Source organism: Lonchura striata, chromosome 9, assembly GCF_050655825.1.
Source record: "Lonchura striata isolate lonStrDom1 chromosome 9, ASM5065582v1, whole genome shotgun sequence".
NCBI lineage: Eukaryota > Metazoa > Chordata > Aves > Passeriformes > Estrildidae > Lonchura > Lonchura striata.
This window is the reverse complement of record NC_140711.1, coordinates 3000547-3027530: the sequence shown is the minus strand read 5'-3', so window position 1 is coordinate 3027530 and position 26984 is coordinate 3000547. Positions and strand designations below refer to the sequence as shown.

Here is a 26984-nt window from a genome sequence, read left to right as displayed (position 1 = left end):
CTTACTGTGGCAGAGAGCTGCGGTCCGTTCAGCTGGGCGTGCAGGATGGCCTCGTTGATGGAGCTCCAGATCCCCGCCAGGGCCATTTCCAGCTCGTGCGAGGCAGCCATTTCGTTCGTCAGATATTCCAGCGTGGAGATGAACTCCCTCCAGTGTGCATCCAGCTCGGCCACGCTGGCCAGGCAGCCCCTCATGACGTTGAGGCAGTATCCCACGCAGGGCCTGATGAGCGTCAGGCCCTGGCAGTGCGGGCAGTACTGCATCTTCACCAGCGCCCTGCCGCACTCCTTGCTCAGCGCGGCGTGCTCCGTGCTGTTTATCACCTCAATGCCCAGGCTCAGGGCCTGGCTCAGCATCCTGCTGGCCCACAGAGATTTGGACAGCTCTGTAACCATGTTTTTAGAATAGTGTCCAAAAGGATTTATGTCTTGCCTTGTAAGCCGCAGACACTCTGTGTAGTCCTCTGACAGATCAGTAATTCCTGGGTTTATTAGCCGGCTGTACACCAGAGGAAAGAGACTGTCAAAGAACCGCAGAACTGCACTTTCCACTGTGGTCTCTGCGCCCAGAATGTAGAGAGAGATGTCTGTAAAAAGCTCCTTAACAGGCTCTGCTGCTTCTTTTGCCATAGGTCTGTAAGCTGTCTCAAACAGGGAACTTGTGCGGTTTTCAGCAAAGCGAAGCAAAGACTCAAAGGCCTCTAAAAAAGGGGTAGGGGAGAGAAAGAACTAGAGGTTAATGGCAGGCACCTGAAATCTTGGTCGCAGGACTAACACTGTCTGAACGGGACATCAATAGTTACATGAAATCTGCAGTATCAGTGCAGTAACAGGTAATACAGCTTTCAGCAGTAATGTGATTAAAGGGATCCCCAAGTATTGCCCGTGCATAATGAAGGCAACACGTAATTGTTTCTCTTAAACAAAAAGATGAGTCTGTTCTCGCTAGCCAGACCATGATCCACCAAGGACTTGCACAGATTCCAAGCCAGGGCTGGAGCACAGCACAGGGCTGTGTAAGGTGGTTTTCAGAAGCCACACTGCATTTGAGCAGCTCAGACAGATACACTTCCAAAGCACCCCTCAGCTCAATTGTGAGGCAACTGAATATACACAGAAGCTGAAGGTTTTGTTTCACAGTGCTTGAGGGGGTGGCTGAGAGGCACTTCTTGCAAAGTACAACCCCAAGATGAAGGAAAAGAATAATGCTGTGTGAATAAATTCTCTCCCCATTAACACTGCCCATTTATGGACACCAGCCAGCGGTTGGGGAGGACTTGACATCATGTCCACTATGACCCAAAACCAAAGTGAAATAAACAAATCAGGAAAAAACTATCTCCTCTAATTACAACATTTCTGAGAGACCTAAAAAAATAGTATTTAGGGAGGTCCACATTTAAGACATTTCAAATGGCACATGGTAAGTATTATACACCCAAACCACTGACTGGGGTGCTAGAATTCATGGACAGGGCAAGGAAGGGATCAGTTTTCCAGATTATTTTTAATGACACAGAAGACAGTAATCCACACCTTTCCCACAGCTTTCTTTGGAAGCTCTCCAACAAAAAGCCTCTGACATAAATCATCCTTGCACTCCCCTGGGTGGCAAGCAGCTCCAGTCGAGGCAGAGATCTGTCACTCCATACCTCCCGAGCCTGCCCAGATAATGGGGTTTTGGTCTAATCCCCCTCTCCATTCATGGAACATCCCTGTGCTCTGCAGGACAGCCCCACACAGAGCAAACACAACACACAGCTCCAGATCAGCACACAGGGGCAGGGTTTGCAGCAAAGCCCGCACTGTGCTGCCCTGGGACAGCTCCCCGGGCAGCTGACTCTGCTGCCATAAGCATTCAATCCTTTTAGCACAAAGTGTGCTTTAACTCCACACATTATACAGCACAGCTCACCGGACATTCAGCAGCAGCATTTTGCTGCAGAAAAATCACTTCAGCACTCACACTGCTATTACAGCAACTAATAGCTTGGAAGTGCTTATAAAATCCTAGAAATTAAGAAACCAGATACACTCGAGTTGAAAAAGATGACAGCACATTCTTGGCAGAGAAACACCTTGCCAAGTTTCAGACTGAAGCAGAGCTGACAACAATTCTGAAAATTGGATCCAGGATAGAAATCTTGACACAATCTAAACTGTGGTTTGTTGTGTGCTACTCACAGTGTTAAAAGGGGTTTTTGTTTGCCAGATCACCTCAATGTGTTCATTTCTAAAGGAAACCAAAACATTCTTTTTATCATAGTAAAAACTCAATAGAAGCATTACAAAACATAAAAAAAGGTTTTTAAGTTTCCTCCCTATGCATGGTCCCTTACAGATACTCAGTTTATCATTAAACTATGGGAGCAGGGACTGTTGTCTGAAGTGCCACCAATCTTACACTCTTACAATCTTACACTCTTCCCTTATCTTCCATATCCATAAAGGCAGAACTGCAGACATCACTCTCCTTACCTGAAAATTAAATTAAATTCATTTATCAATATGCTAGTCTTGTTATTTTCCCAAGAAAATAAAAGCCCCAGTGAAACATATGAGCAAAACATCCACTGGCAGCGTGCATCTCAATAAAAGATTTCAGCAGATTCCTGGGATACTAAGTTACAGGCTAGAAACCATGTAGCATTTTACTTTCAAACCTCTTAACTGTGAAATTCTGCATTCTATTAAATAAAATTCTGCATTATTCTGAGACAAGTGTGAAATCATGATATGTAATTATGACATTTATTTTTCATGGCGTCAGGGAAAAATTGTGATGGCAAATAGCTTCATTCCTCCTGCATGAAGAGCCCTCGCACCAAAAACATGGCACAAAAATAATGCTTGGGATAACAGAAGTGCTGCAAACCCCTGTAAGGCATCATGGGCTTCCTTATAACCATTGGTCAGACACAAAATGTGACTCGTGCCTGAGGGCATTTACCTTTCAGAAGGAAATATGCAGGTGCTTTTCTATTTTTAAGGCATTAAGAAATGTTTGAGACAATCCAATTACTGTTCTTAGACCTTTAAATCAGAAATTATTTAAAGGGGCTTCATGCAGTCAAATGATGTGGCAACAATGGACAGCTTGAGTTGTGGCTGTACAGGGCAGGAGCTGCTGAGGTGATTATGTGCTTTTTAGTGCACTTTGTGTGGTACTTTGTACAAAGTTTCTAAACTCCAAGGAAGGTTTACCACTATCTGCAAGACCAGCTTCTTATCTATGCTGTCAAATGCAGCAAACTTCAAATTGTTATGAGCTCATCAAAAGCTGAATTCTAAGCCTAAAGATACACTGGGAGAATTATTTGATCATTTTTCAGTGCCTTTGGCTTCAACATAACCCTACCAGCAGCATGGAATATATTGTAAATATATCAACTCTGAACAGAAATAAGTCTTAACTGAAATAATCCAACATTTGCTGAAAATATCAGATTTGGAAGTTTTTTGTCTTCCACTTGTATGAAAACAAATAGGAAGGTGGATAGCAAGGTTTGTTCCTATGCTGCTGAGAAATCTTTTTTTGATTTAAGACTACAGGAAAAGTGAAACAATTAGTTTTGAATTTTGAACGCCCACACTGGTGGCTTCTTAATGAAAGTCAGGCAGCATCACCTTCCATGGGGAGAATTTTGTTCAAACCATGTGCTCACCAAACCCTTGTGCCTGGACATTCCAGCACAGTGATCAAACACAGCTCACCTCTGGAACTTCCCATCTGTCCTGCTGGGGTTCTGGAATGGGCTGTGGGCCCAGCCCAGCTCTGCCAAGATCCACGCTGCGTTTGCTGCTGCAGTGACAGCAGCACCCTGCCAGGACACCCAGCTAAAGCAGCCCAGCCTGCCCCAGCCTCACATACACTCACACTGGGTTATGCTCAGGCTGACACACACACATGAAGTGTGGAACTGAACTCCCCAGCTAGGTAAAATCACAAAGTGGTGTGTTTGTTGACAGTGCCCGGCACAAGGGGAATTATTTCTCAAAGGCAGGTGCAAAAAATCACAGGCTCCTGCTCTCTATTTATCAAAAAAATCTTACATACCCATATCATTCCCAAAATAACTAATACATATTCATTACCTAACCCCACCTACCCCTTCTACATATTAAAATGTATTCAAATAACTCTGAAGTTCCTTTTAGACCCACGCAGTCTCCTGATTGAACTGGGGTGGTGGGTTCTGAAATGGGACAGTGGGTCCTGAAATGGGACAGTGGGCTCTGAAATGGGACAGTGGGTCCTGAAATGGGTCAGGGGGCTCTGAAATGGGACAGTGGGTCCTGAAATGGGACAGTGGGCTCTGAAATGGGACAGTGGGCTCTGAAATGGGTCAGGGGGCTCTGAAATGGGACAGTGGGTCCTGAAATGGGTCAGGGGGCTCTGAAATGGGTCAGGGGGCTGCTGAGGTCAAAGTGACCCTTTACTTTTGCCTTGTTGGCAGACTTTGTACCCCTTGGCTATAGCTCAAGCTTCAGGGCCCAGGTGCAAGCCTTCTTTTTCACAATTAAATCTTCATCACAACCTGCTTCTTTTCTTTAAAGAGTAAAGACAGGCAGGTGATATATTTCCCTAGCTTTAACTATTTTATCTACTGATAATTAACTATCCCTTATTATTTCTACTCTTCTTGCTATACTCTTAATTGTTTCTATCCCCCCTAACTAAAGCTAGCTAAACTTTTTTCAGTTTCTTCAAACCCTTTATTCACACACAGATGGACAAACATTGCTTTGCATGTACAGCATTAGTGCTTGTTCATCCCGAGCATGGCACAGCTTGGTTTGGAGCAAGAGCTCCCTTCTGACAGAAACACATCCACCCTCACACAGAGGACACTTCCCCTCTCCTCAGCCAGCAGCTACACATTAAATTCCTCCTGCAAGGAAAATCACAAAGGTTCCTGCCTTATCTCACAGCACCTTTTGCACTGAAACACCACCGACTCCTTCGGTGGGATTTAATCCTGCTTTAAATCCACTGCACGTCACAAAATGCTGCAAGAATGGAAGTGTTTCTGCTAAAGAACAGTGCTACAGGGAGAAATTAATGTAGGAGGAATGTGTCAATCTGCTCAGGGCCGCTGCACCGGCATTCTCCAAATATCTCCTCTATTTTCCCACCACCTGGGGGTCTCTTTGGGGAAAACCAGGTAGATATTAAGTTTCTCATGTCACATAAACACCGCATTCACCAACTTGCGTGACCTCCTTTCAGCAGGAATAGCTGCTTGAGTTTTTTAACTGCTGTCACCTCTGTTTTAGTCTAATCGAGTGCAACAGCTCTCCAAGTTTGTGTCCAGGCCACCACCTCTTCTACTGCAGCCTTATCCTCCAGCCAAGAACCAAAGATACAGAAGTACCACACATCTATTTGCCACACTTTCTGCAACAAAAATCCTTCTGGGTGTGTTTATTTTGCCAGGCTCTGAGACAAACAGCAACACAAGCTCAAGGAAAGATGTGAGCTCAAGGAAAGACTCAATGAAGTGCACAGAGCTGGTGTCAGAGCCTGCATTGAGAGCTGCCTTCATCTCATGAGCCCTGGGTTTCTTACAATGCATGGAAGGCAGCAGATGTGGTCTCAGGGAACACACACAGATAGGAGCTTTCCAAGAAAATCTGGACTGACATATGATAGCCATGCTCAGAGCAGGTTCATTTGCCTTCCTCACTCCTGCAAGACCTTCACAAACTATTTAGATCCTTATTCTGTAAGCAGCTGTGGGGCTCACATGGAGAGCATTAGGCAAGGTTAAGCAACTTCCAACTTGCTGGATTACGATTCAGCCCAAACCTACATTCTTTTCTTTTCAGAGATCCAACACAGGAATATTAGCATGGAAACTTCAGCAAAACAAAGGCAACCTACACACCAGATATCTCTGCTCACAGAGGATTATTTCTGTCCCAGAGTAGCTGAGGCTAAGATATTAATGCCTGAGCCCCTTTGTCTTCAAAAACCAGACTAATACTCCTAACACTCACTGCAAACCATGACATTCCTGTGTGAAAGGGAAGTTCCTGCCACTGCCACCAGACTTGTGTGTGCCACTCCAAGCTGGCACCTTGCCCACAGAAATGACCAGGTAAGACCATTCTGCTAAAGCAGCAGCTCTCCAAGGAATCAGTGATTCCCTACACTCTGCAGTAACTCACTGCCTGCTGGACTTCCATTTAAAAATTCCACAAACACCTTAAAAAAATTAAAAATTAAACAGTTATATTTAAACATCACAAAAATATATAACAATGTTCAAACCCCAAAACTATCTATACAGAAACAACATCTGTGTACATTTTAGATTTTGACTGTAATCAAGAAAGAAGAATGACAAATTTAAGTAGCTCCATTATTTGTTTGGTCTCTCAGGACCACACTAATATTTCACTCCTTTCCTTCCAACATCTTGCATTTATTACAGAGCTCCAGAATGAATGAAAGCTACACTTGGTTGAACAATGGCTTCCTTTTCATGCTTTCATGTCCACTGCATCTTTACAACTTGCCAAAATAAAGAACAGCATATTCATATTTTGCAGCAGTAGAATTTAAGTACAAACTGTTTGCAATGTGCTATAGGGATAACAATGTACAAAGCAGAAAAATCACACCCAGACATACATCTGCATGGCACACAAATAATAACATTCATCACTCTGCTTTTTGGGTGTAAAGTGATTTCTAAACATATTTAAGATAATTGCTTAAAACCTGTTATTAAACAAGGTGAACAAAGGGTTGGGTTTGGCTTTTTCTCAGATTATTTTAAAAAAGGATATAAGTACAAAGGAAATTGTATCATGTTTGCAAAGAGAGAACTCAAAATTCATTCATTCATTCACTCAACTGCTTTTGTAAACAACTTTGTGTAACTTTCAGCTTAATTTCAATTCTGTGACATTTTGCTAGGAGCAAAATTTCCAAGCATTTGAAGTTTCCTACTTATCTTCCTTATTTATCCCCCTGCAGAACACAGGGCCAAAGCTCTTTATTGATACCCTACTTTCCCATGTGCCTTACTGGCTTTAGAACTGCAGTCTTCCTATACATAAACACAATTGCTCTTGATGAAGCTGATAAGAAATAACATGTTAATAAACACATGTTAGTAAACATGTCAAATGAGAGAATGATGTCTACCACATCCTGGCTGCCACATCACCAGCATTTGGAGGAAACACAGCAACCTTGCTCCAAAGCCATCCTGGGCCAGAGAAAACCCTGAAGTGCTCAGAACCTGGGCCAAGCAGAAGCATCTCTTGCTTCCTACTGACCTCCTGTAGCTGCTTGTAACAAGGCAGGGCCAAAACAGTTTCAGAAGTAAGCAAGCAAAGTCAGCTGTGGCAAGAGGGAGGAAAAAAGAGTTTGAATTTACTCACCTTGACAGTCTTTAGAGTTCATTAGTCCTTCACAATATAGACCAGATGGGAAAAAAGCAGCTTTCCATTACTGTGCATAGGGATGAGGTCTTTATTTAACAGCCTCCCCATGAGCTTGTCTACACTGACAACATCTGATAAATACCCTGTTCTGTGGCTGTTGATAAAACTTCTGCCCAAGCTGGAAAGAAGCCTATGCCTCCTTCTCTGTTCACACCAACAGCTACAGACACTGCTCATTAATCAGAAATCAATGAGCAGAATTATTGACAGGTTACTATTACCTCCTTTAAGCTCTGCTTGATTCCACGTGTAATTCAATACTGTTTTTAACTTTAAAAAACTTATGAAAAGTTGTAAGGGCTTTAAAAAGTTCTAGAAGTGAGACTTTGGGAGCAGAAGAAAACTTTCCTTCCTGGCCTTTCCTCCAGTGCTGGGAGCTGGCACAGTGGTTTGTTTGCCACAAGAAAGCCTCATGCAATGTGAGTGTCCAGCTGACCCCTGCTGGAATTTGGGAATGTGGGCAAAGCCATGACACTCAGGAAAACCCATTTCCACATGTTCTGCTGGAAGACTGACTTCCAAGAGCAGTAACAGGAAACACACCATTGAAGGACCATCTGAAAATTTCTGTCTTGGGCTGAAGATTAGTCTTGCTTCTTTTATGTGCACAAGTCTATTCTGCCAGTCTTTGCAATTCTATAGGAAATAACCACCCCCTCAGACTGCTGCCTCAGCCAGCAAACCCACACCCTTTGCTCCATAACACAGTCCTACAGGACACTTCCTTCTTTTACTATTTCTTCTTCTCATTTTTTGTAAGTTTAACCATTCTTATACAGGGAGAAGGGGGGTGAAAATTCAGCTCATTTTGGTGCCATCGATGTACACTAACTTTGGGTTATTCTGGTATTTGGTTCTATCAATAACAGAAATAACACCAGGTTTAAAACTGCTTCAGAGGCAAAGGGAAAACAGGCAGTGGATGCACAGCCCAGGAGATGCCTTAATAACAACAAAATGGGCCAGTAATAAACACAATCATTTGTTCTGCTCTGGTCAGTTTGCCATGAAATCACAAATAATGGTTTCTGTAGACTGTGCTGGGGAATGTCTCCAAACTGCTGGAAGTGGAAACCAGAGTGCACATATTCTTCAGACTTAACGGGCTTGGCTTCATAATTTCTTCATCATTTACAAACCAGCAATGCTTAACAAGTTACAGCTAACTGCAAAACTACTGGCCAAAAACAGACTAGAGACAGCTCTACACGCTGCTGCCCCAGAGCAAAACTGCCCTTTTTAAAGAAAACACTACATTGAAGAGTTTTCTAGAAAATAATTAAGTTGTTACACTTCACAGAATCAGTTACAGTTTGCTTGCTTGACATTGACTGTTCACTACATATTTCACCTTCAAACTTTTTTTGTGAATACAATGAATGAGCTGGTAATTAAATTTAGCTATTTATTATTTCTGTATACTCGATTTCAGTACAGTTGTACATTATTTTATACACTGTCATTATAGGGTAAAATGACATTTTTTTTTTCAAGTGAGCAGACTCAAGTAAAAGCAAGTCAGTTGGCTGGCAGAAAGCTGGAGACCAGATGTGGAATTAACCTTTTATGACACTGCTGGGCTTCCACTGACAGATAAATAAAGCAAGGAGTTCTCTGGGAGTGTTTGAGCAGTAGCAGGCTGATGGACACACAGCAGCACCATGGTAAGATGATCCAGAAGAGCAGGGAAAGCCCTGAGGAGAATGGCTGGATGTGGCACAGAGCTGTGGCAATCACTCTTATTCCCCTCTCATCAAAACAGAACTCCTTAGGATGATTCATAAACTTCTTATCTGCCAAGTTCAAACCTGTCAGCTGTTACTTAAAAATAGCAATTCACAGTTTTAACAGGATTTGCAGCAAGATAACTGAAGAAACAGCTATAGCTGGGCTTCAACAACATCATCTGTGCCCTTTGCTGGCTTTCCAAGGACAAGTGATTTATAAAAAACATTTCTCACCATCTTTGAGGGGAACCCCACAAGCAGTTGTGTATCTGTAGGCAGCCAGCTGGTCACACAACTGTAACCATCTGAAGTTATTTGGAGGTTCAACAGCCAGAGTTCTCTGATTTATTTCATCAGTCACTTACAAGGACAGTGATGACAGGAAGCCACAGCTACAGCAAGTAGCACAAAATTCCCAGGATGGGTTCCAGCACAAAGCACTTGCAAAACAGCTCTGAAAGACAACTCTAGAACCATCAGTGATTCCTTCAAGGCAGGCCCACAGGAGCAGTCTACATTGCTTAAATTAGGACTGATCTAATTAGTCTAACGATCTATGATTTTGCCACACGAAAAAAGCATGCAGTTTATTTTTCTGGGCTAAACCCCTGTGTACTGTTGCAAAGATGCACCATCAGCTGAGAAGGTAACATTTTTCCTTATAAAATAAAGTTTTCTGGTAAAAAGAAACAGCTTGAACAGTATTTTCCTAGAAATGAACCATGGCTCACTACTTCAGGGGAAGAAGGCAAACCCCTGGTGTCTTTGCAAGTAAGCATCTTGCTGTGAGGCGGAGTGGGATTGGATTTTTTTCACATTTTAGCACTATTATAAAAACACAGCCCTAAAAAGTATGTTGGCTTAACAATCCAAGACTTGCATGGCCCTAGACAGGATGAATACTGGCTGTAAAAAATGGACTGCCCTCAGTTTGGACACACTGGTGTAGACACCAGTGGTTCCTTTGGGTGAGCAGAACCTCCAGCACCAAAGGGTTGCACATTCTTTGTTCCTGTTTGAAACACACAGTGGTTTATTCAGCTATAACTGCACATTTCTCAAAGCTGGTGGGGTTGTTACCCAAGCACCCAGTGAAGGGTGGAGCTCCAGGCACCATCAGGCCATGTCTGATTCTGGGGTGAGCTGAGGAGTGACACCACACACACTGCCACCCAAAAATGCCATTCCTGCTGGGACAATGGTGCAAAACCCTTACCTCATTCTTCCTGGGGCTCCATAACCTTTATTTTTCCACATGTTAAGCAGTTTATCAGAGCTGAGAATCACTGCAGTACACATGACAGCACAGGGGTAGTTGATAAGTGAAAATAATGCCTATATTGCAATCTCTAGTATGGCTTCCAGGTAATCTCTTCCTACAGGCTGCTGAACAGAACAAAAAGGTAACACTTCTCCTTGGACTTCCTAAACTACTGCTCTCAGAGTAGTTTGGAATGAACTATTTAGTGTCAACAGTGTCGTTTCCAGAACTAAGCCAAACTTGTGAGAGAATCTCTGCACATTTTTGACTGCTGTACGGGCTGGCTGGAGGGCCTGAGGCAGCACATCCTTGATCGTGGCACTCCAAATGCCCTGGGCCTTTATGGAGCAAAAAATCCTCTTGACTGGAACCTGTGCCTAGGTAAGGGCAAGGATAACATTTAAATGACAATGTGTGTAAGGCACACACACAGACAAATATCCAGGAGCAAGCAAGTGGACTGTGGCCAGAAAATCCAAAATGCAACTGCGGACACAGTTCATGTACAAGTAAAATGTGGCTGTGTGGAGATACTGCTGGTTGATATTACTGGCTTACATTGCCTGAGAAGAGGGGTTATTCAAATAAATACTGGGCAAAAAAAAGGCCAAAAATTGCTTCTGCAGCCTTCCTGCAACTGAAAACCACAGAGAAGGTAAAAGCTGTGCCAACTGTGCCCCGTGCCAGGTACTAATACCAGGGAGAGCAGATGCCATGGCTGGAGAAAGAGAGGGCATTCCACGCTGGTGGTCTCTTGGAGCTCAGACACTGCCCAGGACACAGCGGGGCTTGGCCAGGGGCCAGCCAGGCCTGCCAAGGCTCTGCACACAGACTGCTCTCTGTTGGGATGCCTCAGCTTTTAGCTTTCCTATTTTTCATGTATCTATAATCCTGCAGCTCTTTAGTGTATAACTCTAAACTCCACACACAGTGTGAGCTGCTGCTTTCCCATTTTGGGCAGACACAGCAATTCCTCTCCAGGCCTGGCAGTCAAGGACACCTCACTGCCTCAGGCCAGAGAGATGGAAACAAAAGTGAGTTGGGGGAGCAAACTTGGGGTAAATTACTTCATTACCTGAAGCTGGAATTGGAAGATGAACCCTCAATATGCAAATAGCCCAAATTTATAAAAGTGTGAAAACCTGTGAGCCGTGGTCCATTTTTGGGTGCAGCCCCTGGGGGGCTTCATCTGCCCTAAATGTACCTGAAGGCTCTTCAATAAATATAACTGCTTTTTATTACCTTAATTTTGTCTGGCCTCTGTTTTTAGGTAGCACCAAAAGGTATCAGCTGTTTGGCTTGCACAGTGGCACCAATGATCCCTGAGGCACCAAATGCTGGGACTTACCTGTGAAGTATAAAATACAAAACATATCTTTAGAATCCAGAAGTGACCAGGGTGCCCAGGTCACTCTAAAACTTGTCTCTGAACACTGCTGCACCGCAGGTTCATGTTTCCTGCAGAAACACACTTCAGAATCGTCAGTAACTCTGGCATACGAAGAAAGTGAGGTATTTGTTTGTATATATCAGATCTATTAAATACTATCAAGAAAGAAAAGTACAAAATAGTGTTAAGACTTGCAGTAGTTAAGAAGAAAGAACCAAAAATCCATCTCATGAGTTAATCAGGAGTAAGGAGGAAGATGCAGAAGACTTCATTCTTCTGGGAATCTTTTCATTAACAGAAAAGCAACAAGACAGGGGTCTCTAGAGAGAATTTTCTCGACCCTCTGATTAAGGAGTTCAACTGGCAGTAGGAAAACTAATATGTATGTTTCACAAGGTCATGAACTATTTCATTATTTCCAGCTGAATTATTTAGGTGGTCCATTAAGATATATTTCTAAAAATCTAAGCAAAAAATAGCTACAAGAGACAGGGTTAGTTTAACAAAGATGAAATATGGGAGGACCTGGCTGATTTTTCATGTTTTTGTTTAGGTACTAACATAGAAATACAAGAAATAATGTCCAAGTTCAGTTAAAGAGTAGGGTCATAAATAAGACTAAAAAAAAGTTTTAAAAATCGAGATTAAATCTGTATTTATCAACAACTTTAAAGCTCTCTGTGTGGAGAGCAGCAATGAGGCAGCCTCTCCAGCCCAGCCGTGCCAGCTGGCCGAGTGCTGAGTGTGTGTGGGCACGTCCTTCAGCTGCCCAGGAACAGCAGCAGGGCTCTCACAGAACCACCAGGCTGGAGGATGCCTTTCATATCACTGAGTCCAACCCTGCCCTAACACCTCACCTCAACCCTGGCACCCAGAGCCACATCCAGGCTTTGTTAAGCACATCCAAGAATGGGGACTCCACCACCTTCACAGGCTTTCTCATTCTTTTAGTAAAAAACTGTTGGAATCCTGGATGCTGAGAATTTTAAACACTGTGCTGGAAGGCACAGACCCACAAGAGAATACTACATTTGACCTGAGGCCATGGAAAAGGCTTCCAAAATTGAGTGATAGCACTGGAATTATAGATGTGTAGCTTGATTAGGAGTGTGTAATATCACAGAATGTGAAACTTAAGAGTTTAAGGTTTTATAATATAGCAATATGTGGGGCAAGATGGAGGTTTTAGAGCAGTGGCTGGTTGTTCTTCTTCACCTTCTTCTTCATGGGTTTGGGTGGTTTTGTGTAACTGGATAAAAAAGTCCACATTGTGGACCTCCAGTGATTGGTTATTGGGATAAAATTGAAGATAATTTAGGTGTAATTTCTTAGTTGGATGGTTTAGCCTTAAAAGGCTTGCTAGTTAGCCATTTTGTGCCTTGTTAGTGAAAGACTGTAACACAGATGGGAAAAAATAAACATCTAAGCCTAAACATGAATTATCATCTCAAGTGCCTTCAATCCCAACCTTTACAGAGGCAGAAAAAGAAGTCAAGAACTGGCAAAAAACTTTTTCCTAACATTTAACCTGAATTTCCCTAAATTTCTGTCAGTTGTTGCTGGAAAAAGAGCCCAACCCCACCTGAGCACAGTGCCAAGGCCACCTCTGAGTCTCCTCCAGGCTGAGCCCCCCCAGCTCCCTCAGCCCTCCACAAACACAGTGTACTTCCCATGTCCAAAAACATGAGCCACAGAACCTTGCTGCTGTTTCTTCTCATTCTGGATTGACCAACACTAACTTAATTTTAACTTCACCCAACCTTCTGTCTCTATGTAGGGGAGCCTTGGCAAAGCAAACTAGGAAAATATTGAAGTACCATAGCTAAGACTGGTGCAGAGGCTCTTTTATAAAAGTTGTCCTCTGCAAACATTTTAATTAAGGGGCTTTTGTGTTTTCCAGGTCCTTGGACAACTCCTGTCCACAAAAACCAGCGACAGACCAGCACGAAGTATCCTCACCCAAATGTGAGCTGGAATGGTGGCACAGACCAGCTGGGTGAGGGCCACTGGGCTCTTCAGCAGCACCCAAAAAACCATTTAACTCACCTAGGATTAAAGGCAGAGGTATTGTCCTTGGAGAAAAGACACAGGAATGCAATGCTTGAAAAACAGAAACCACTCCTGCAGCATCTATTTTTGGCTGTGTCCTCTCGCAGATTACTCTGAAGACATATTTGATACCACAACACTGGAAGGTAATTGAAAGGACATGTTTGCTTGGAGACTCTGACCTTGTTCATGGACTTTCATTCCATTCTGAACAAAGAATTTCACTAGACTATTGAAAAAAAAAAAACCAGTGGACGAGACTTCCATGACTGATTTCAGTGGAGACTGACTCCAAATCACTGTCAATTTAGGGTGTTGATTTTTAAAATTACACATGCTTACAAAATCTCACTCAATGGAAAAAATTAAAGGTGGATCAATAGCTAAAATAATCCTATAAAAATAGAACACATATTTCTTTATGGTGAATAGTTTCCCCTCAATTTATCTGCCAAATTCCTTCAAGTAAAGTGACTGGCATGTGTTCAGCACATGGGTCAGAGCTGGCAGAAGTACATGTGCTGGTGATTTGATAGCTGACCAGATGTGTGTGCAGAACTAGCTCCAGCTATTCCTGAGGGAAGGCACATGAAACCCGTTAGCACTAATCAATCAGAACACCTATTTTTCTCCCAAAATTCCTTCCTTAGAAAATACACAAAGGTGAGATTTTTTTTCCAGTCACACTGGCTACAGACATTTTTACAGGGCAAGTCTCCACCACACCAAAGACATGAAATTCATGTGTAGAAAACTGCAGTCCTTGATAAAAATGAAACCACTGTGACACTCTATTTCTACATTGCCACACAAACCCAGACACCTTTTCAGATGAGCAGGGTTCACAAGATCACGGAATTTCCTTATATTCAACAAGCTGCACGTTGCAACCTTGTGTTTGCTTATTCATGCCCTGACTCTGAGGTGAGATGACTGAACTGCACTCCCCGGGTCTTCCTTGTTTCCCTCTCTAAAAGAGGGTTTCTCCTTTTCCAGTCAGTGGGAACTTGACCAGACTGCCAAGATTTCTCTATGATGGACAGTGGTTCAGCCACTACATGTGCCAGTTCTCTCAGGATTGGCATCCCAGAAGAGTTCAAGGGCAGATTTTTTTGGGAATGCATTTGTTTCCTTCTCCTACTTTCTCACACTGTATTATCAAAGTAATCATTGCATTGCTTCCTCTGTTGCTTAGGGTTATTTTTGTGAATTACTGAGGGTTTTTGGTTAAACATGGGTCATTAGTGATGGGAACTCAACTGCAGAAATATTATACTTGAAATCAAGGGCCAAACCATCCATCACATCTGCCACGCTGAAATTTTAATATTCAATAATTAAAATCTCTCAAATACCTTCAGCTTTTATAGTTCTGTTTAAAGTTTTGCAACCTTTCACTCAACAACTTAATGAAAAATAAAGATTGCAGACAAATCAATCTGGTAATGAAAGCAAATTAGGCATTCTGCTCCAGCAGAATTCCAGCACGAATGAGTATGCCAAGATTGACTGCAGCAATAAAATAAAATGCTCTCCTGAATTCCAATCCAGAGCTTCCCTTTCCAGGAGATTCTGAGGAAGTTCAGCAAACAAGTTTTCAGAACTAAAGCACCAAAACTGTGATCTACATAAATGGTACCATAAGCTTTGACAAGCCCCAGCCAAGCCAGGAGTCTCTCTTAATTCTCATGACTGTCCTGGCTTTTCAGCAGCACAGTTTTTTAACACACCAAAGCCAAACAGTTACTTCTATTCTCTCATTAAGACAAAAAAAGTTAATTCTAGACAGAGAGTTTCACAGTATGGTCACTCTTGCTCTTCTATCCTATAAACTCAGTTGATTTTAATCACTGAGTGCTGTTCTAAATTTTCATAATTTACCCTGTATGAAGAATACTTAATACAGAGAGCAAACAGATGCTTTACCAGAAGGCAAAGTTTAAGAAGGATTTATCTTCTTAAAATGCTTATCCTCATTTCAAGGTCACATGGAATCAATAAAAATAAATAATTTTCTGTACCTTGCTCATTTAGGTATCGCATTTCTAGCCTAGTCGGATTTAAACAGTAAAAATGAAGCTTATAAAAGGTGGTGGTGGTGGGAGAGTAACTGTAAAATATTCTGACAGCAATTTTGTTGGTTTTGTTTCAGGAGAAATGTCAAGATGCAACTATTTTCACGAACAAGTAAATTTTCCACTTTTTCTCCTGTCTCTTTAAATTTAACAGACCCCTCCCACTGTTTAAGTTCTACTCTCTGAAGCCCTAGAACTGATTGCTTATTTTAAAAGAGACCCTTTGGCATGAAACTTTATCTGTGTAACCCTGGAAATGGGATCAAGCCCTTCAGAAGCACTGAAAGAAACCAAGAGAGGCACAACGACCCAACCAAAAAGGAAATTACTGCCAGGGAAAACGAGGGGGTAACAGATAACTCCTAAGAAATTCTGGGTCCTGAAGAAAAGCACATTTTTGCATTTCAGATCCTGTTCAAAAAAGCATTTTTATACAGACAAGGTTTATCTTAGTTCTGCAGTGCTGTTCTTGATCCACAAAATCCCACAGAACTTCAGTCCTCACTGAAGTTTGCTGCCAAGAAAGAGGATTTGTAAAAAGGGGCCTTAAACTTTGCAGAATCATTTGAATTCTGTAAGGCCATTTCTGTTCCTCTGACAAATCTCCTGCCTTCTTGTTCCACAAAGGTCAGTTCGTGGAAGAGTTTTCTTCTGTCTTTCAGATCAATCTTGTATAATGATACTTTCACAAGATTATGAAGAAAGATGTTGACTTGATTAATTTATTCTGGGAAGTGTTAGGAACCAGCTCCTTGTAATAGAATAAAATATTTCAGTGAGAAGGGACCTACAATGACTACACCCAGTCCAGCTGCCTGACCAATTTAGGGCTGATGAGGCTGTATCCTCTTGGTAAGGGCACTGTCCAAACACCTCTTAAATCACTGACAGGCTTGGGGCACTGAGCACCCTCTACAGAGCCCACTCCAGGCTCTGGCCACCCTCTTTGCTAAAGAATGCAAAATGCCCAGATTACACCTCACCTGACACAGCTCTTAACCAATTTTTGGAACAAAAATCATCCCATCTTGTGGAAATACCATCCCTAACACATTTTTACCCCATCCTGATGGAAGGAAGCTCTGTAAGAACCAAGAGCTTCCCAGTTCAAGAGACTGCCAAAGCACCCCTTAAATAAAAACCCACTGATGCTAAAAAGCCTGCACTGTAATTTAGTGAGGCACAGCTAGAGACAGCACACCAAACAGTAATTTAGCAAACACACACTGAGCAAGAGACACAAACCATTACAGCAAAAGTGGCACCAGGTGAAGGGGTTTTCAAATTTAGAGGATATGACCTTGAGGATTGCTTTTCTTCAGAGACAAGGTGTTGTGGAGATTTGTCACTTGGGGAGTTTCAACATAATGAAAGTAGCAGAGCACTAAGCAAAGGAGAACTTCATTGGAGCCCTGGTTCTGACTCTGAACAGGACAGAACAAATCAGTATTTACAAGCCTTATGAAATTGGAAGTTGCTTACTTTAGGCAATGCTGGTTCTTCAAGCAGGTTCAGGAACACTGTGAGTTTCTCTACAATACCTGAGCATTTGTTTCCCAATCCTGACCTATGAGAGAACAAAAGCCAAGCACTCTGCCCCACTGGCCAAGATAAACATCCATCTACATCTTCTTATGCCTGGTATTACAGCAGGCCCTTGAGGGATGCAAAAATATACGCCCACTGCTCCTCAAAATCTGACATTTGATTTCACTGAAAACTGCTTAAATATCACAGAACTATCCAGGGAGTACTGAGGAATTATTTCTGGATCTGGTGGTTAGCTGGGATGGGATGGCATGGACTTTGGGACACAAAGCAGGGCTGCCCTCAGCTTCCTCACACAAATGAAGCTGCTGAAGCCCTGCAGCTGACAGCTCCAGGGTACAGGGCAATGTGCCCAGGGGACCTGCCCAGTCTCCCACAGTCCTTCCTGTCTTTAACATACCACAAGAATTTCTTGTTGTTTGTTTTTATGTCTTTGACTCTTTGCTCTTCAAATTTTCTTTCAGGCTCTTCAGTTTCCTTCTCACAGTGCCCACTTTGGTGTGTGCCCCTGTCTTTAGGATTCACTAGTGTTGGATTTCCAGTTTCTGACAGCCATTTCTTTTGCTCAAATAACCTCCTGAACTCTGTGTTTAAGCATATGGATTCATTTGCCTTTCTGCTCCTTTTCTCAAAGGGTGCTGCTCCCATTTGCAGTGACAGGATGTGGGGGGCTCAAGCAGCTACTACGCCTAAACTAAGATTTTAATTTCTATACTTAATCACAGCCATATATTTAAACAATGTTCACATTGTTCCAGTAATCAAGAGGGGACCCCAAGAATGTCAGTCATTATGTTTTCCTGTATCTGTATAATCTATGTTGGGCTTCAACTGTAAACCTCGACTGTGAGTATGAGATTTCCTGCAGGTTTAAATGCAAGTCTCCATAAACCAGACCTACTCTTTAGCTGACTGAAGCAATAAAGGTAGCAGGTAATATTTGTATCTCAATCAGATACAGCAGTGGCATCTCCAAAATCTGTCCATATCATGTGGATAAGCAGTGGGTCGTTTTAGCTACCTGTATTTGTGCAAAAAGTTCAAATAGCAAAACTCTCCAAGTGCCCTAGGCTCTGAAAAGCACAGCATCTCTGGAAATACTGCTTATTAAAACTTCTGGGCAAGGTTTGCCATCAAGATCTTAGCAGTTTGCATGTAAGTGACAAATACAACTTGAAAAAACTTTTCATTTCCTGAGATGCTGGCAGACATCTCAGCCCAGAGTTCTCAAGCATTTGGGACTTGCTTTCCATTTCAACTAACCTGACAGCACAAAGTTAAAAATTAATTGGAGACTGATTTCCTTACCACAGAAATCATCCCATTCCTTTCAGGAGGGCAGCTCCGAGAGGAAAGTCCTCCTCCAACAAAGAGTACTGAAATTTGTCCCCCACCACTGCATGGTTGGTTTCAGGGGTCTCCCTCAATCAATCACTTCATCCATAGACTAATGACAAAATTAAATTGCAATGTATCATCCCTCTCACATCTTCAGTATCCTCCATGGATTTGCCTCCTTCAGCCTCTATGAATTAATTCCCTCCACTTCTGCAGACCATCCATCAGGCTCTTGCCCACCCTGATGATTCCCTATCTCCTTATACCACAGACTTCTTTCACCTCTATTGCAAACTTTGGAACAGTTTCCTCAAGCCTGCTAATCCCTCTCTCCAAACGATTCTTCCTACAGCCAGATGCCCTCCACAAGTCCTTTCATAGCAGAATTTTGTCATTCCACATTCCTTTGTGTTCAGCTACTGAACAACACAGAAGTTACACATACAATAAAAAGCAGTAAGTTCATACTGCTTACCCATCTGAGCTGTAAATAGGCTGCAAATAGGCTGAAATGCACTTATTGGGGATTAAAGCTTTTATATGAAACTTGTCAAAAAATATAAATGTAATTTACCGTGCTATCTTTTAAGCGTGCATTTGCTTTAGAAAGCACTTTGGAATACATTGATCAGCACATAAAACTTTTATATCATGCAAAAAGATTGAAATAAAGGTCTTCAATATGGAAGCAAATAGTATATTTTCATTTATGTCAACATTATATTTTTTTTTAACATCAATGACCAATAATAAATAGATCTGCAATTTTACTGAACAAAGACAAAAGTACTGTCCCTTTCTAAAAATCTTAAAGATGTACTGTCTATTTCAGACCCACTTATATAGTAAAATATAGGAGGGAAGGGCAGCACAGTTACAGTACAGACAAAGACATAAAGGCATGAAATCCTCTCCATTTTACAGCTACCTCTGGAAAAAAAAATTCTTTTCCTACAACTTAGCATTGCACATAAAAACAAATACAGCTGCCTGCTAAAGACAAGCATGACAAAGCTCTACAGCGAGTCAGAAAGACTTCCCACGTTGTACCAGAGAGAGGAAGCAGCTCCTATTGAAGGGCTGTCACACCTATCAGCAAACACAAAATGTCTGTGCAGCCTGCAACAGTGGAACAGTGCCAGGCCAGCCCTTGGTGGGCCAGCAGAAAAGTGAAATGGCTTTCCCAGAAAAGCTGAAATTGCTGCTGCTGCTCAGGGACACTTCTGCAAACAGCAGCACCAGCACCCTGCACTGCCCCAACAGCTGAGCAGCTCACAGCTGCACTTGCTGCCTGACACCTCCAACACCGAGGAGAAACTGCTCAAAATTCTGGAATGGACATGCCAACAAAAGTCATTGAAACTGCATTCACCTAGGTGGCTCAGAGGAAACAACAGTAGATTATTAACACTGCATGAGAAAAATCTTATGCAACAATTCAAATTACTACTCTGACTTTGTCCAGTCATCAGCCTACATATTTTACACACTGCACAGTAATTTCACAATCTTAACTAGTGAGAAGTTGTGACTGTTTTCAGGAAGATGAAGGACATTTAACTGTGGGTGTACCAGTGGCAGGGGAAGTAGGGTGTCCCACACAGCCTTTCTTTCTGTGTGTCCTTCAGCTGCTTCCCACCATGGCATTGGCTCCCCTCTGTCAGGAGCCACTTTGCAGAGAGGCATCCCTGGAGTATCAACCTAAGCCTTTCCTGTCACCTCGGTGGGTAATATTCTCTCCTTTTTCTGAGGACAGACCAGCTGCTGAATACAGATTTCTATATCTAAAAAAATAAATCAATAAATAAATTTAAAAATTAAAAAATATAAAAAAGAACACAAACCACCAAACCAGTAAGAAGAACCAAGTTTCAATTTTTTTGAAGCATCCAGTTCAGATATCACTGAAATCAGAGGCTGAAGTATCATTCTTCCTCTCATTTCCTCCTCCTCTTTTAAGTTTTAATTTAAGAGTTAGAGATTTGTCCAGATTTTTGGCCCACATCCCTCTCCCTGAGCTGCTGAGAAGCTCTGATGTATTTCAGCTCCACACACGAGCCTCGAGCTGTGTCCCTGTGCTGTGTGTAATAACCCAGGGAACACTGCATTAGTGCTGCTCTGCTGAGCACAAGGGCTAAATCTACCAAAAAGCATCAGACTTTTCTAAAGTCATGCTGTGCAACTGGCCTAGACATTAGTAATAAATGACATTTCCCAAAATATTCAGGATTCCAGCAACAGGACATTTATTTGCAAACACAGGAATAGAGTAGTGCTAATTTGGAGCCTCAGAGTTCAAATATTATCATCATTCTCAGGAACTGATAAGAAAGCATAACTGGCTTTGGGGGGAAAATGGTAATGCCTTTAAATTTTTTTTTATATTCCTTTTTGAGGCATTCCTTAAAATCTTCATTCAAAACCTACAAAACAAAACTCATTTTCTGATTATAAATAAACTGATACATCAACCATGCTTTCCTGCTTCGTTGAAAATAGGAGGGTTTTTTTAAGAATACAGAAATGGTAGGAAAATATGAACCATTATATAGAAAACATTCTAAAAAGAAAAGAGGAGCAAGCATCAGCATGGAACAAGCTATCACCTAAAATCAAGCGATGAGAACTGTTTGTCTCTTCAAAGAGCAAGATCTGATATAGGAATAAGTCACAGATCCTTTCACATTATCCAACTCCACCAAAAGCAGCAGACAGCACTCAGGGAGCATTCCCAGAGCCCCCCAGCAGTACGGCCACATCTGCACTTGATTGCCTGGAAATCTGACTCCAACACCACATAAGGAAAGATGTTTTTTGAGGGCAAGTGTGAAATTCTGCTCTGGCCGCAGTGAATACAAGTGAGTGTTTTATGAGGTGTCTGTTATCTGTGCTGGCAGAAAGCAAAGCTGCAGAGCTGTTCCCACTGATTTACCTCCACATTTCCATTATCTCTCTGCATTTCCTTTGATACACAAGTTATACCTTGAGGTCAACGGGGTTTTCTTTAAAACTGGGGTAAAACACATCTTTTTCATCTCTCAGTTCAGGTCTTTCTCTGCTATGGAGCAAAATCCCTCACACTCAATGCTGATTATTTGTCTAAGTTAAATGCACAAAGTGCACCAAATTAGTCTAAAATGTACAAAGTTAATAAACAACTTTTGAGTTCACAATGTTTGCTTACTATAAACAGCTACATTATACAGTCCCAAACTGTAACATAAAAAAGCAATTTTAAGCAATTAAGAAATGAAGCCATTAAGAACTGCTTAAGAAATCAGGCAATCTTAATTTATTTATAGTTAGCCTTATTGAGCCCAAAGGAGTACCCACGTGCACACAACTGAAAGTGTTTGTGAGTACCACCATGGTTTGGACTGAACAGCACAGACTTAGGATATAAAACCTGAGGTCAATTACTCCTTAAATGCTTCCAAAAATTCTGTAATTTAACTGGAATGCACTACTGTATAGATTTGAAACTGTACTCTGAGCTATCCTTTATTTTTTCTGCAGCTTTATTCCCCTACCACCAGCTTCCTGACAGGTGAGATATTTTTCTACTGACAGGCTAGCAATTAACCTGCTGCCACAAAAGAATAACAGAGTAAAACAAAATGTGAAAAATGAAAGATTCATCATAGGTATCACAGAGAAATCTAGGAACAGCTTTGCTTCAATTAAGGTTCTTTTCCCTATGGTCATATAGTTTCTCCTGTACAAATCCATTGTTGTTCAGTTATTATTTCAATCTCAGGATTTAATTTCCTCCTCAGCACTTGATGCAAGTAGGAAGAAAAGCAGAGAATGAAAAACTGGAATCAAAGCCACTACACAGATCTTGTACTTCACCTTAGTTGATAAACCAGGAGCAGCAAAAGGTTCAGCTCCTTTCTCTCCAGTCCCAAGTGAAACTGAGCCAGCTTTAAAATCCCAGTTACTTTTTACTCCTCAGAAAACTGAGTGGCTGCTGTTGCCTTTTGTTTGGTTATTTCCATTTCTCACTAACATTTCTGCCTCTTCAATGACAAAGCTCAAAACATTCAGCAGAAGTTACTTTGGCTTTACAAGCACTTATTTTCATTAACGTCTTCAGCACAATAAAAAACTTTCACATCTTGATTCAAATGCCACTGTTCACTGAAAAATATTTTGACATAAAACCTTAAGGTGATTCATCACTTCTCTTAGACATTCCTATTTCTGGAAGTGACCTCCTTCTAGAGAAGCCTGCCATGCAAGCAGCACAAACAGCACGGTGCAGCGAGGAGCAGCTGCTGGGTGCCCTGGGTGCATCCTCCTGCATCCAGCCCTGTGTGCCCGGGCTGCCCCAGCTGGGAATTCCCACAGCAGCTGCTCCAAGCCTCTCTCAAGCGTTTATCCTAAGGACCAGCCCCAGGCAGGATGGTGCACACTGGCTGTGGGATGTTTGTTCTCACCTCACCCACCTTTACCATTACACTTCATAAATTGTACCTGCAAATAAGAATTGTCCAAGACATTCACAATAAGCATCTCTCTGCACAAATTAAAAAAAAAAAAAACACCACAAAATCAAAAAGCAACCAACAGTTAAAAACTGTTATATGGTGGGCTAAAAGTCACCAAGCCAGTCTGACGCCATAAAAATCCATATTTATATTTGCAAGTTGAAATTCCTTTGTGAAAAAAGTTGACTTCTGTTGTGCCACCTGAGAGGTTTAAAGCAGTGACCATCTAAATGACAAATTAGGGAATCTGAAGTTGTAACTCTCTGCTATCTCTCCTGTATATAAGAAATACACACCTGCTTGAGTGAAACAAACCTGGATTCTTTAGCATAAACACACTCAGTTTACAGCAGACAGAACAGGCACCAACACTGGGACTACACCCATGGAGAAGGGATAAAGCACACAGAAACTCCACACAGCACAGGAGACCCACAGCACAGCCCCAGAATAATAAATCCTGGTCAGAAATGGTCCAAGATCTCTCAATGGCCCCAGTGATGCAGCTGTCAGACTATACCACAAGAGACACTCTATTAAACTGATGGTCCCATCCTGGGCCCTGTTCTGGTGTAGAAAATCTGACACAGGAGGCAGGTAAAGCTCTCTGCTGCACACAAAACCTGTTCCAGGAACGTGATGTGATTCCTACCCCTTAGAACAGCACAAATGGAAATCCCCCAGATCTATCTGTCTACAGGAGGAGTTTCTATAGATCCACAGAACACTGGAAAGAGGGCAAGAGAGGAGGATTGATGAACCCATTTCAGAGTCCCAAAGTTTAAGAAAAAGTCTATTACCAGATGCCTTCATGTTCACTATTCAGAAACCTACACCTGCACTAGAGAATTCTCAGGAGTGAGAAAAGCTTAAAAATTACCAAGTTAATGAGACACAACTGCCATTTACAAGCTTCTACTAATCCCAGAGGTTTAGTCCCAGCGGTGCTCAACCAGTTTTTACTTAATGCACAGCCAGACATTCATTCCCAACTGAAATTAGTCAAGCTCTTGTGAATGACGACTGAATAAAAGCAGAGTTATGACTTAAGGAATTGGTCCCAGGATGTCAATTCACTGTCATGAAAATGAAAACTGTGTCCTGTATGCACACAATGCTTACTGGTACTACTGGGAGTTACTCACTGTTGAACAGGCACAGGAATTAAGGCTTGTTTGGCTTTTTTAAATTTATTTTTAGGCTATGATGGAAATCCCATTAGGGAAATTACCTTTGCAAAACTACAAACAGACAGTACCTCAAAGCAAGCTACCAAATGTTGCACATTTAGGGTCACAAAACTTTGCAAAGAAGCGAGACACTTCCAAACATTGCTCTGTTCACTTCCCCACCTCCTGACACAACATGGTGGGCATTTCCAGGAATTTCACCCACTGAGCTCATAACCTTGGAGGACAAGGTCTGTAGTAATGATGAAACCAGGAACAACTCAAGGGCCTGAAAGACAAAAAGAAGTCAGGGAAACTCAGGGCAACACCAAGCCAAGAACCTGGCAGAGGAAGCCCACATGATCCAAGGAAAGAAGAGGACTGGAGCACGGGAGCACAGCCCCTGAGGAAAGGGGTTACCCAGCCCAAAACCACAGTCTTATTACCCAAAAGACTAGAGAAGACTAGAGAAGATGCTCTAAAGTATTGAGATTTACAAGCACTCCCAAATGAAATACTGAAATTGCATTAACTGGTGTGCTTTTCACACTAGACAACTAGACTAAATTAGGGAGCCAGCATAACCTCTAAGCTCCCTCAACAGAAAAAGAATCATCTCAGAGAAAGAATCATCATTCTGGGAGAATTATTTCCCAAAAGAACTTCAATTCTCATAGACGTACATAAAGATTTCACTAACATTTTTCAAAAGCACATCTTGTACAATTTTCATGCTTTCTTGTGAAATGGAAGTTCAGCTGATACTTGGAAATGGTAACCAAAAGGTTATATTCTAATTAAGAATACTGTCCATCTGTTATGTATGTAGGAAGGACCAATTAGAAGAACAAGGTCTAATTCGATCAACCTCAACTGGCCAGGTTAATCCATGAATGGGTCCAAACGAATATATAATCTTTTTTAATCATACTGGATTAGCTGGACAAATCCAACTGGTGGTATATAATGTTGAACACATTTATTTCAAGTATCCCGCTCTTTCCATTCCCCTTTAAAAGCTACATTAAATTACTTTAAGGCTTTGCAAGTTTTTGGAATTTTATTATGAAACCAGAAAAGCAATCTAGTGAGTAATTTTTTTTTTTTTTTTTTTTTTTTTTTTAATGCAAAGAACACTCATTCCCTCCTTGGTCCTCAATAACAAATGGTAAACCATCATTTTGGAAAACAGTGACCATTCTAGTGTAAGGGACCTGACAATGCTTGCTGGCTTTAATTTTGCATCAAAACCTATCTGAGAAACAGGAGGTAACTGCAATTAATAATCTCTCCCAGCTATAGATTTTTAGAACTGCCCAGTGGGCATCCTCACATTATCTACTGATACTTGCTGGGCAACTCCTCAGACCAGATGGTTCCTCCAATTCCAGGGGGTCTTTAACCCCAAAAATCCCATGAAGAAGAAAAGGACCTCCCTCCCATCTGTGGTTGACCTGCTTATGAGTACTGGGAGGAAGACCCAACAATAAAACAAACCCACATCCACTGGAAGGGACTCCTGGGGGGAATTCTCTCAACCAGCTCCCCTCTGGATTGTCTCTTCCTCATGACAGTGGTGGATTGACAAAACTACCTGTGACAAGTTTGGTGAGAGGAAAATGGAACTGACCTCCTCAGGAATCGAGGCTGGAGGTGCAGATGGCAATAGCTGAGCCGGGGAGGCTGACTGAGCTGGGAAAGGGAATCCCTTGCTGCCAGCAAAGGGAATCCCTTGCTCCCTGGCTGCTCCCTCTCTGACCAGACCAAGGAGCACCAGGGACTGTCACTCCCTGCTCTGACACAGATTGTGTAATAATTGACTTGGCTTCTGCAAACTGTGAACAGAAGTTACCTGGCAACACTGGATGGGGATACAGGAACTTCCTAATGCATTTGATAAGTTTTCACTGTAACTGCTCCACTTACACTTGCACCTTGCTCTCTTCTCACTTAATGAAGCGTAGCAAATCCAACCCTTCTCCAACTTCACTGATTTCAGTCTAGGAATTAGATTTTCCCCTCACTTATCTTGCATTATCAATGTGGCAATGAGAGTCATGACCCGTTTCATCCTGACCCTATCATTCCACTCTCCCTGTCTGGAGGAGGCTGCCACCATTTATTCATTCCCAGGCACATTTTTCTCTTGTTTTCAGTTGTACAAATGCATACAACAGAAAAGGTGTTTTATTTCCTGCTATCAAACTGGATGTTTTGATTAGGAGAAACTCAAAGACCTTGTGTGCAAAGTGAGTGTCAAGCAAAAGAAGCTGCAAACCCTTTGAAGAGATGCTATTCTGCAACTGAATGCATAGTTTTTGAGATAATTTAGGAAAAGAGAATTAGCTAGGCTTTTCTGATGAGATTATTTAAAAATTGACTAATGAAATGAGGCACTTAACTCCCTTAGGCCCATTTTTAAAAACTTCACATTTAATAATTAATCCCAGTCTGATTGTGCCAGAGAAGAATACATAAAT

General features: G+C 42.0%; 1 protein-coding gene across 6 annotated transcripts in view; it reads right to left on the bottom strand.

Moving 5' to 3' along the window:
* LOC110484836 (glypican-5-like) overlaps nt 1-26984 on the bottom strand; it is a 348921-nt gene that overhangs the window by 266310 nt on the left and 55627 nt on the right. For all 6 annotated transcript variants that reach the window (XM_085586961.1, XM_085586963.1, XM_085586962.1 and 3 more), the window contains exon 3: nt 6-700. In XM_085586961.1, coding sequence (XP_085443087.1) covers nt 6-700 — 695 coding nt within the window. The remainder of the gene's footprint in view (nt 1-5; nt 701-26984) is intronic.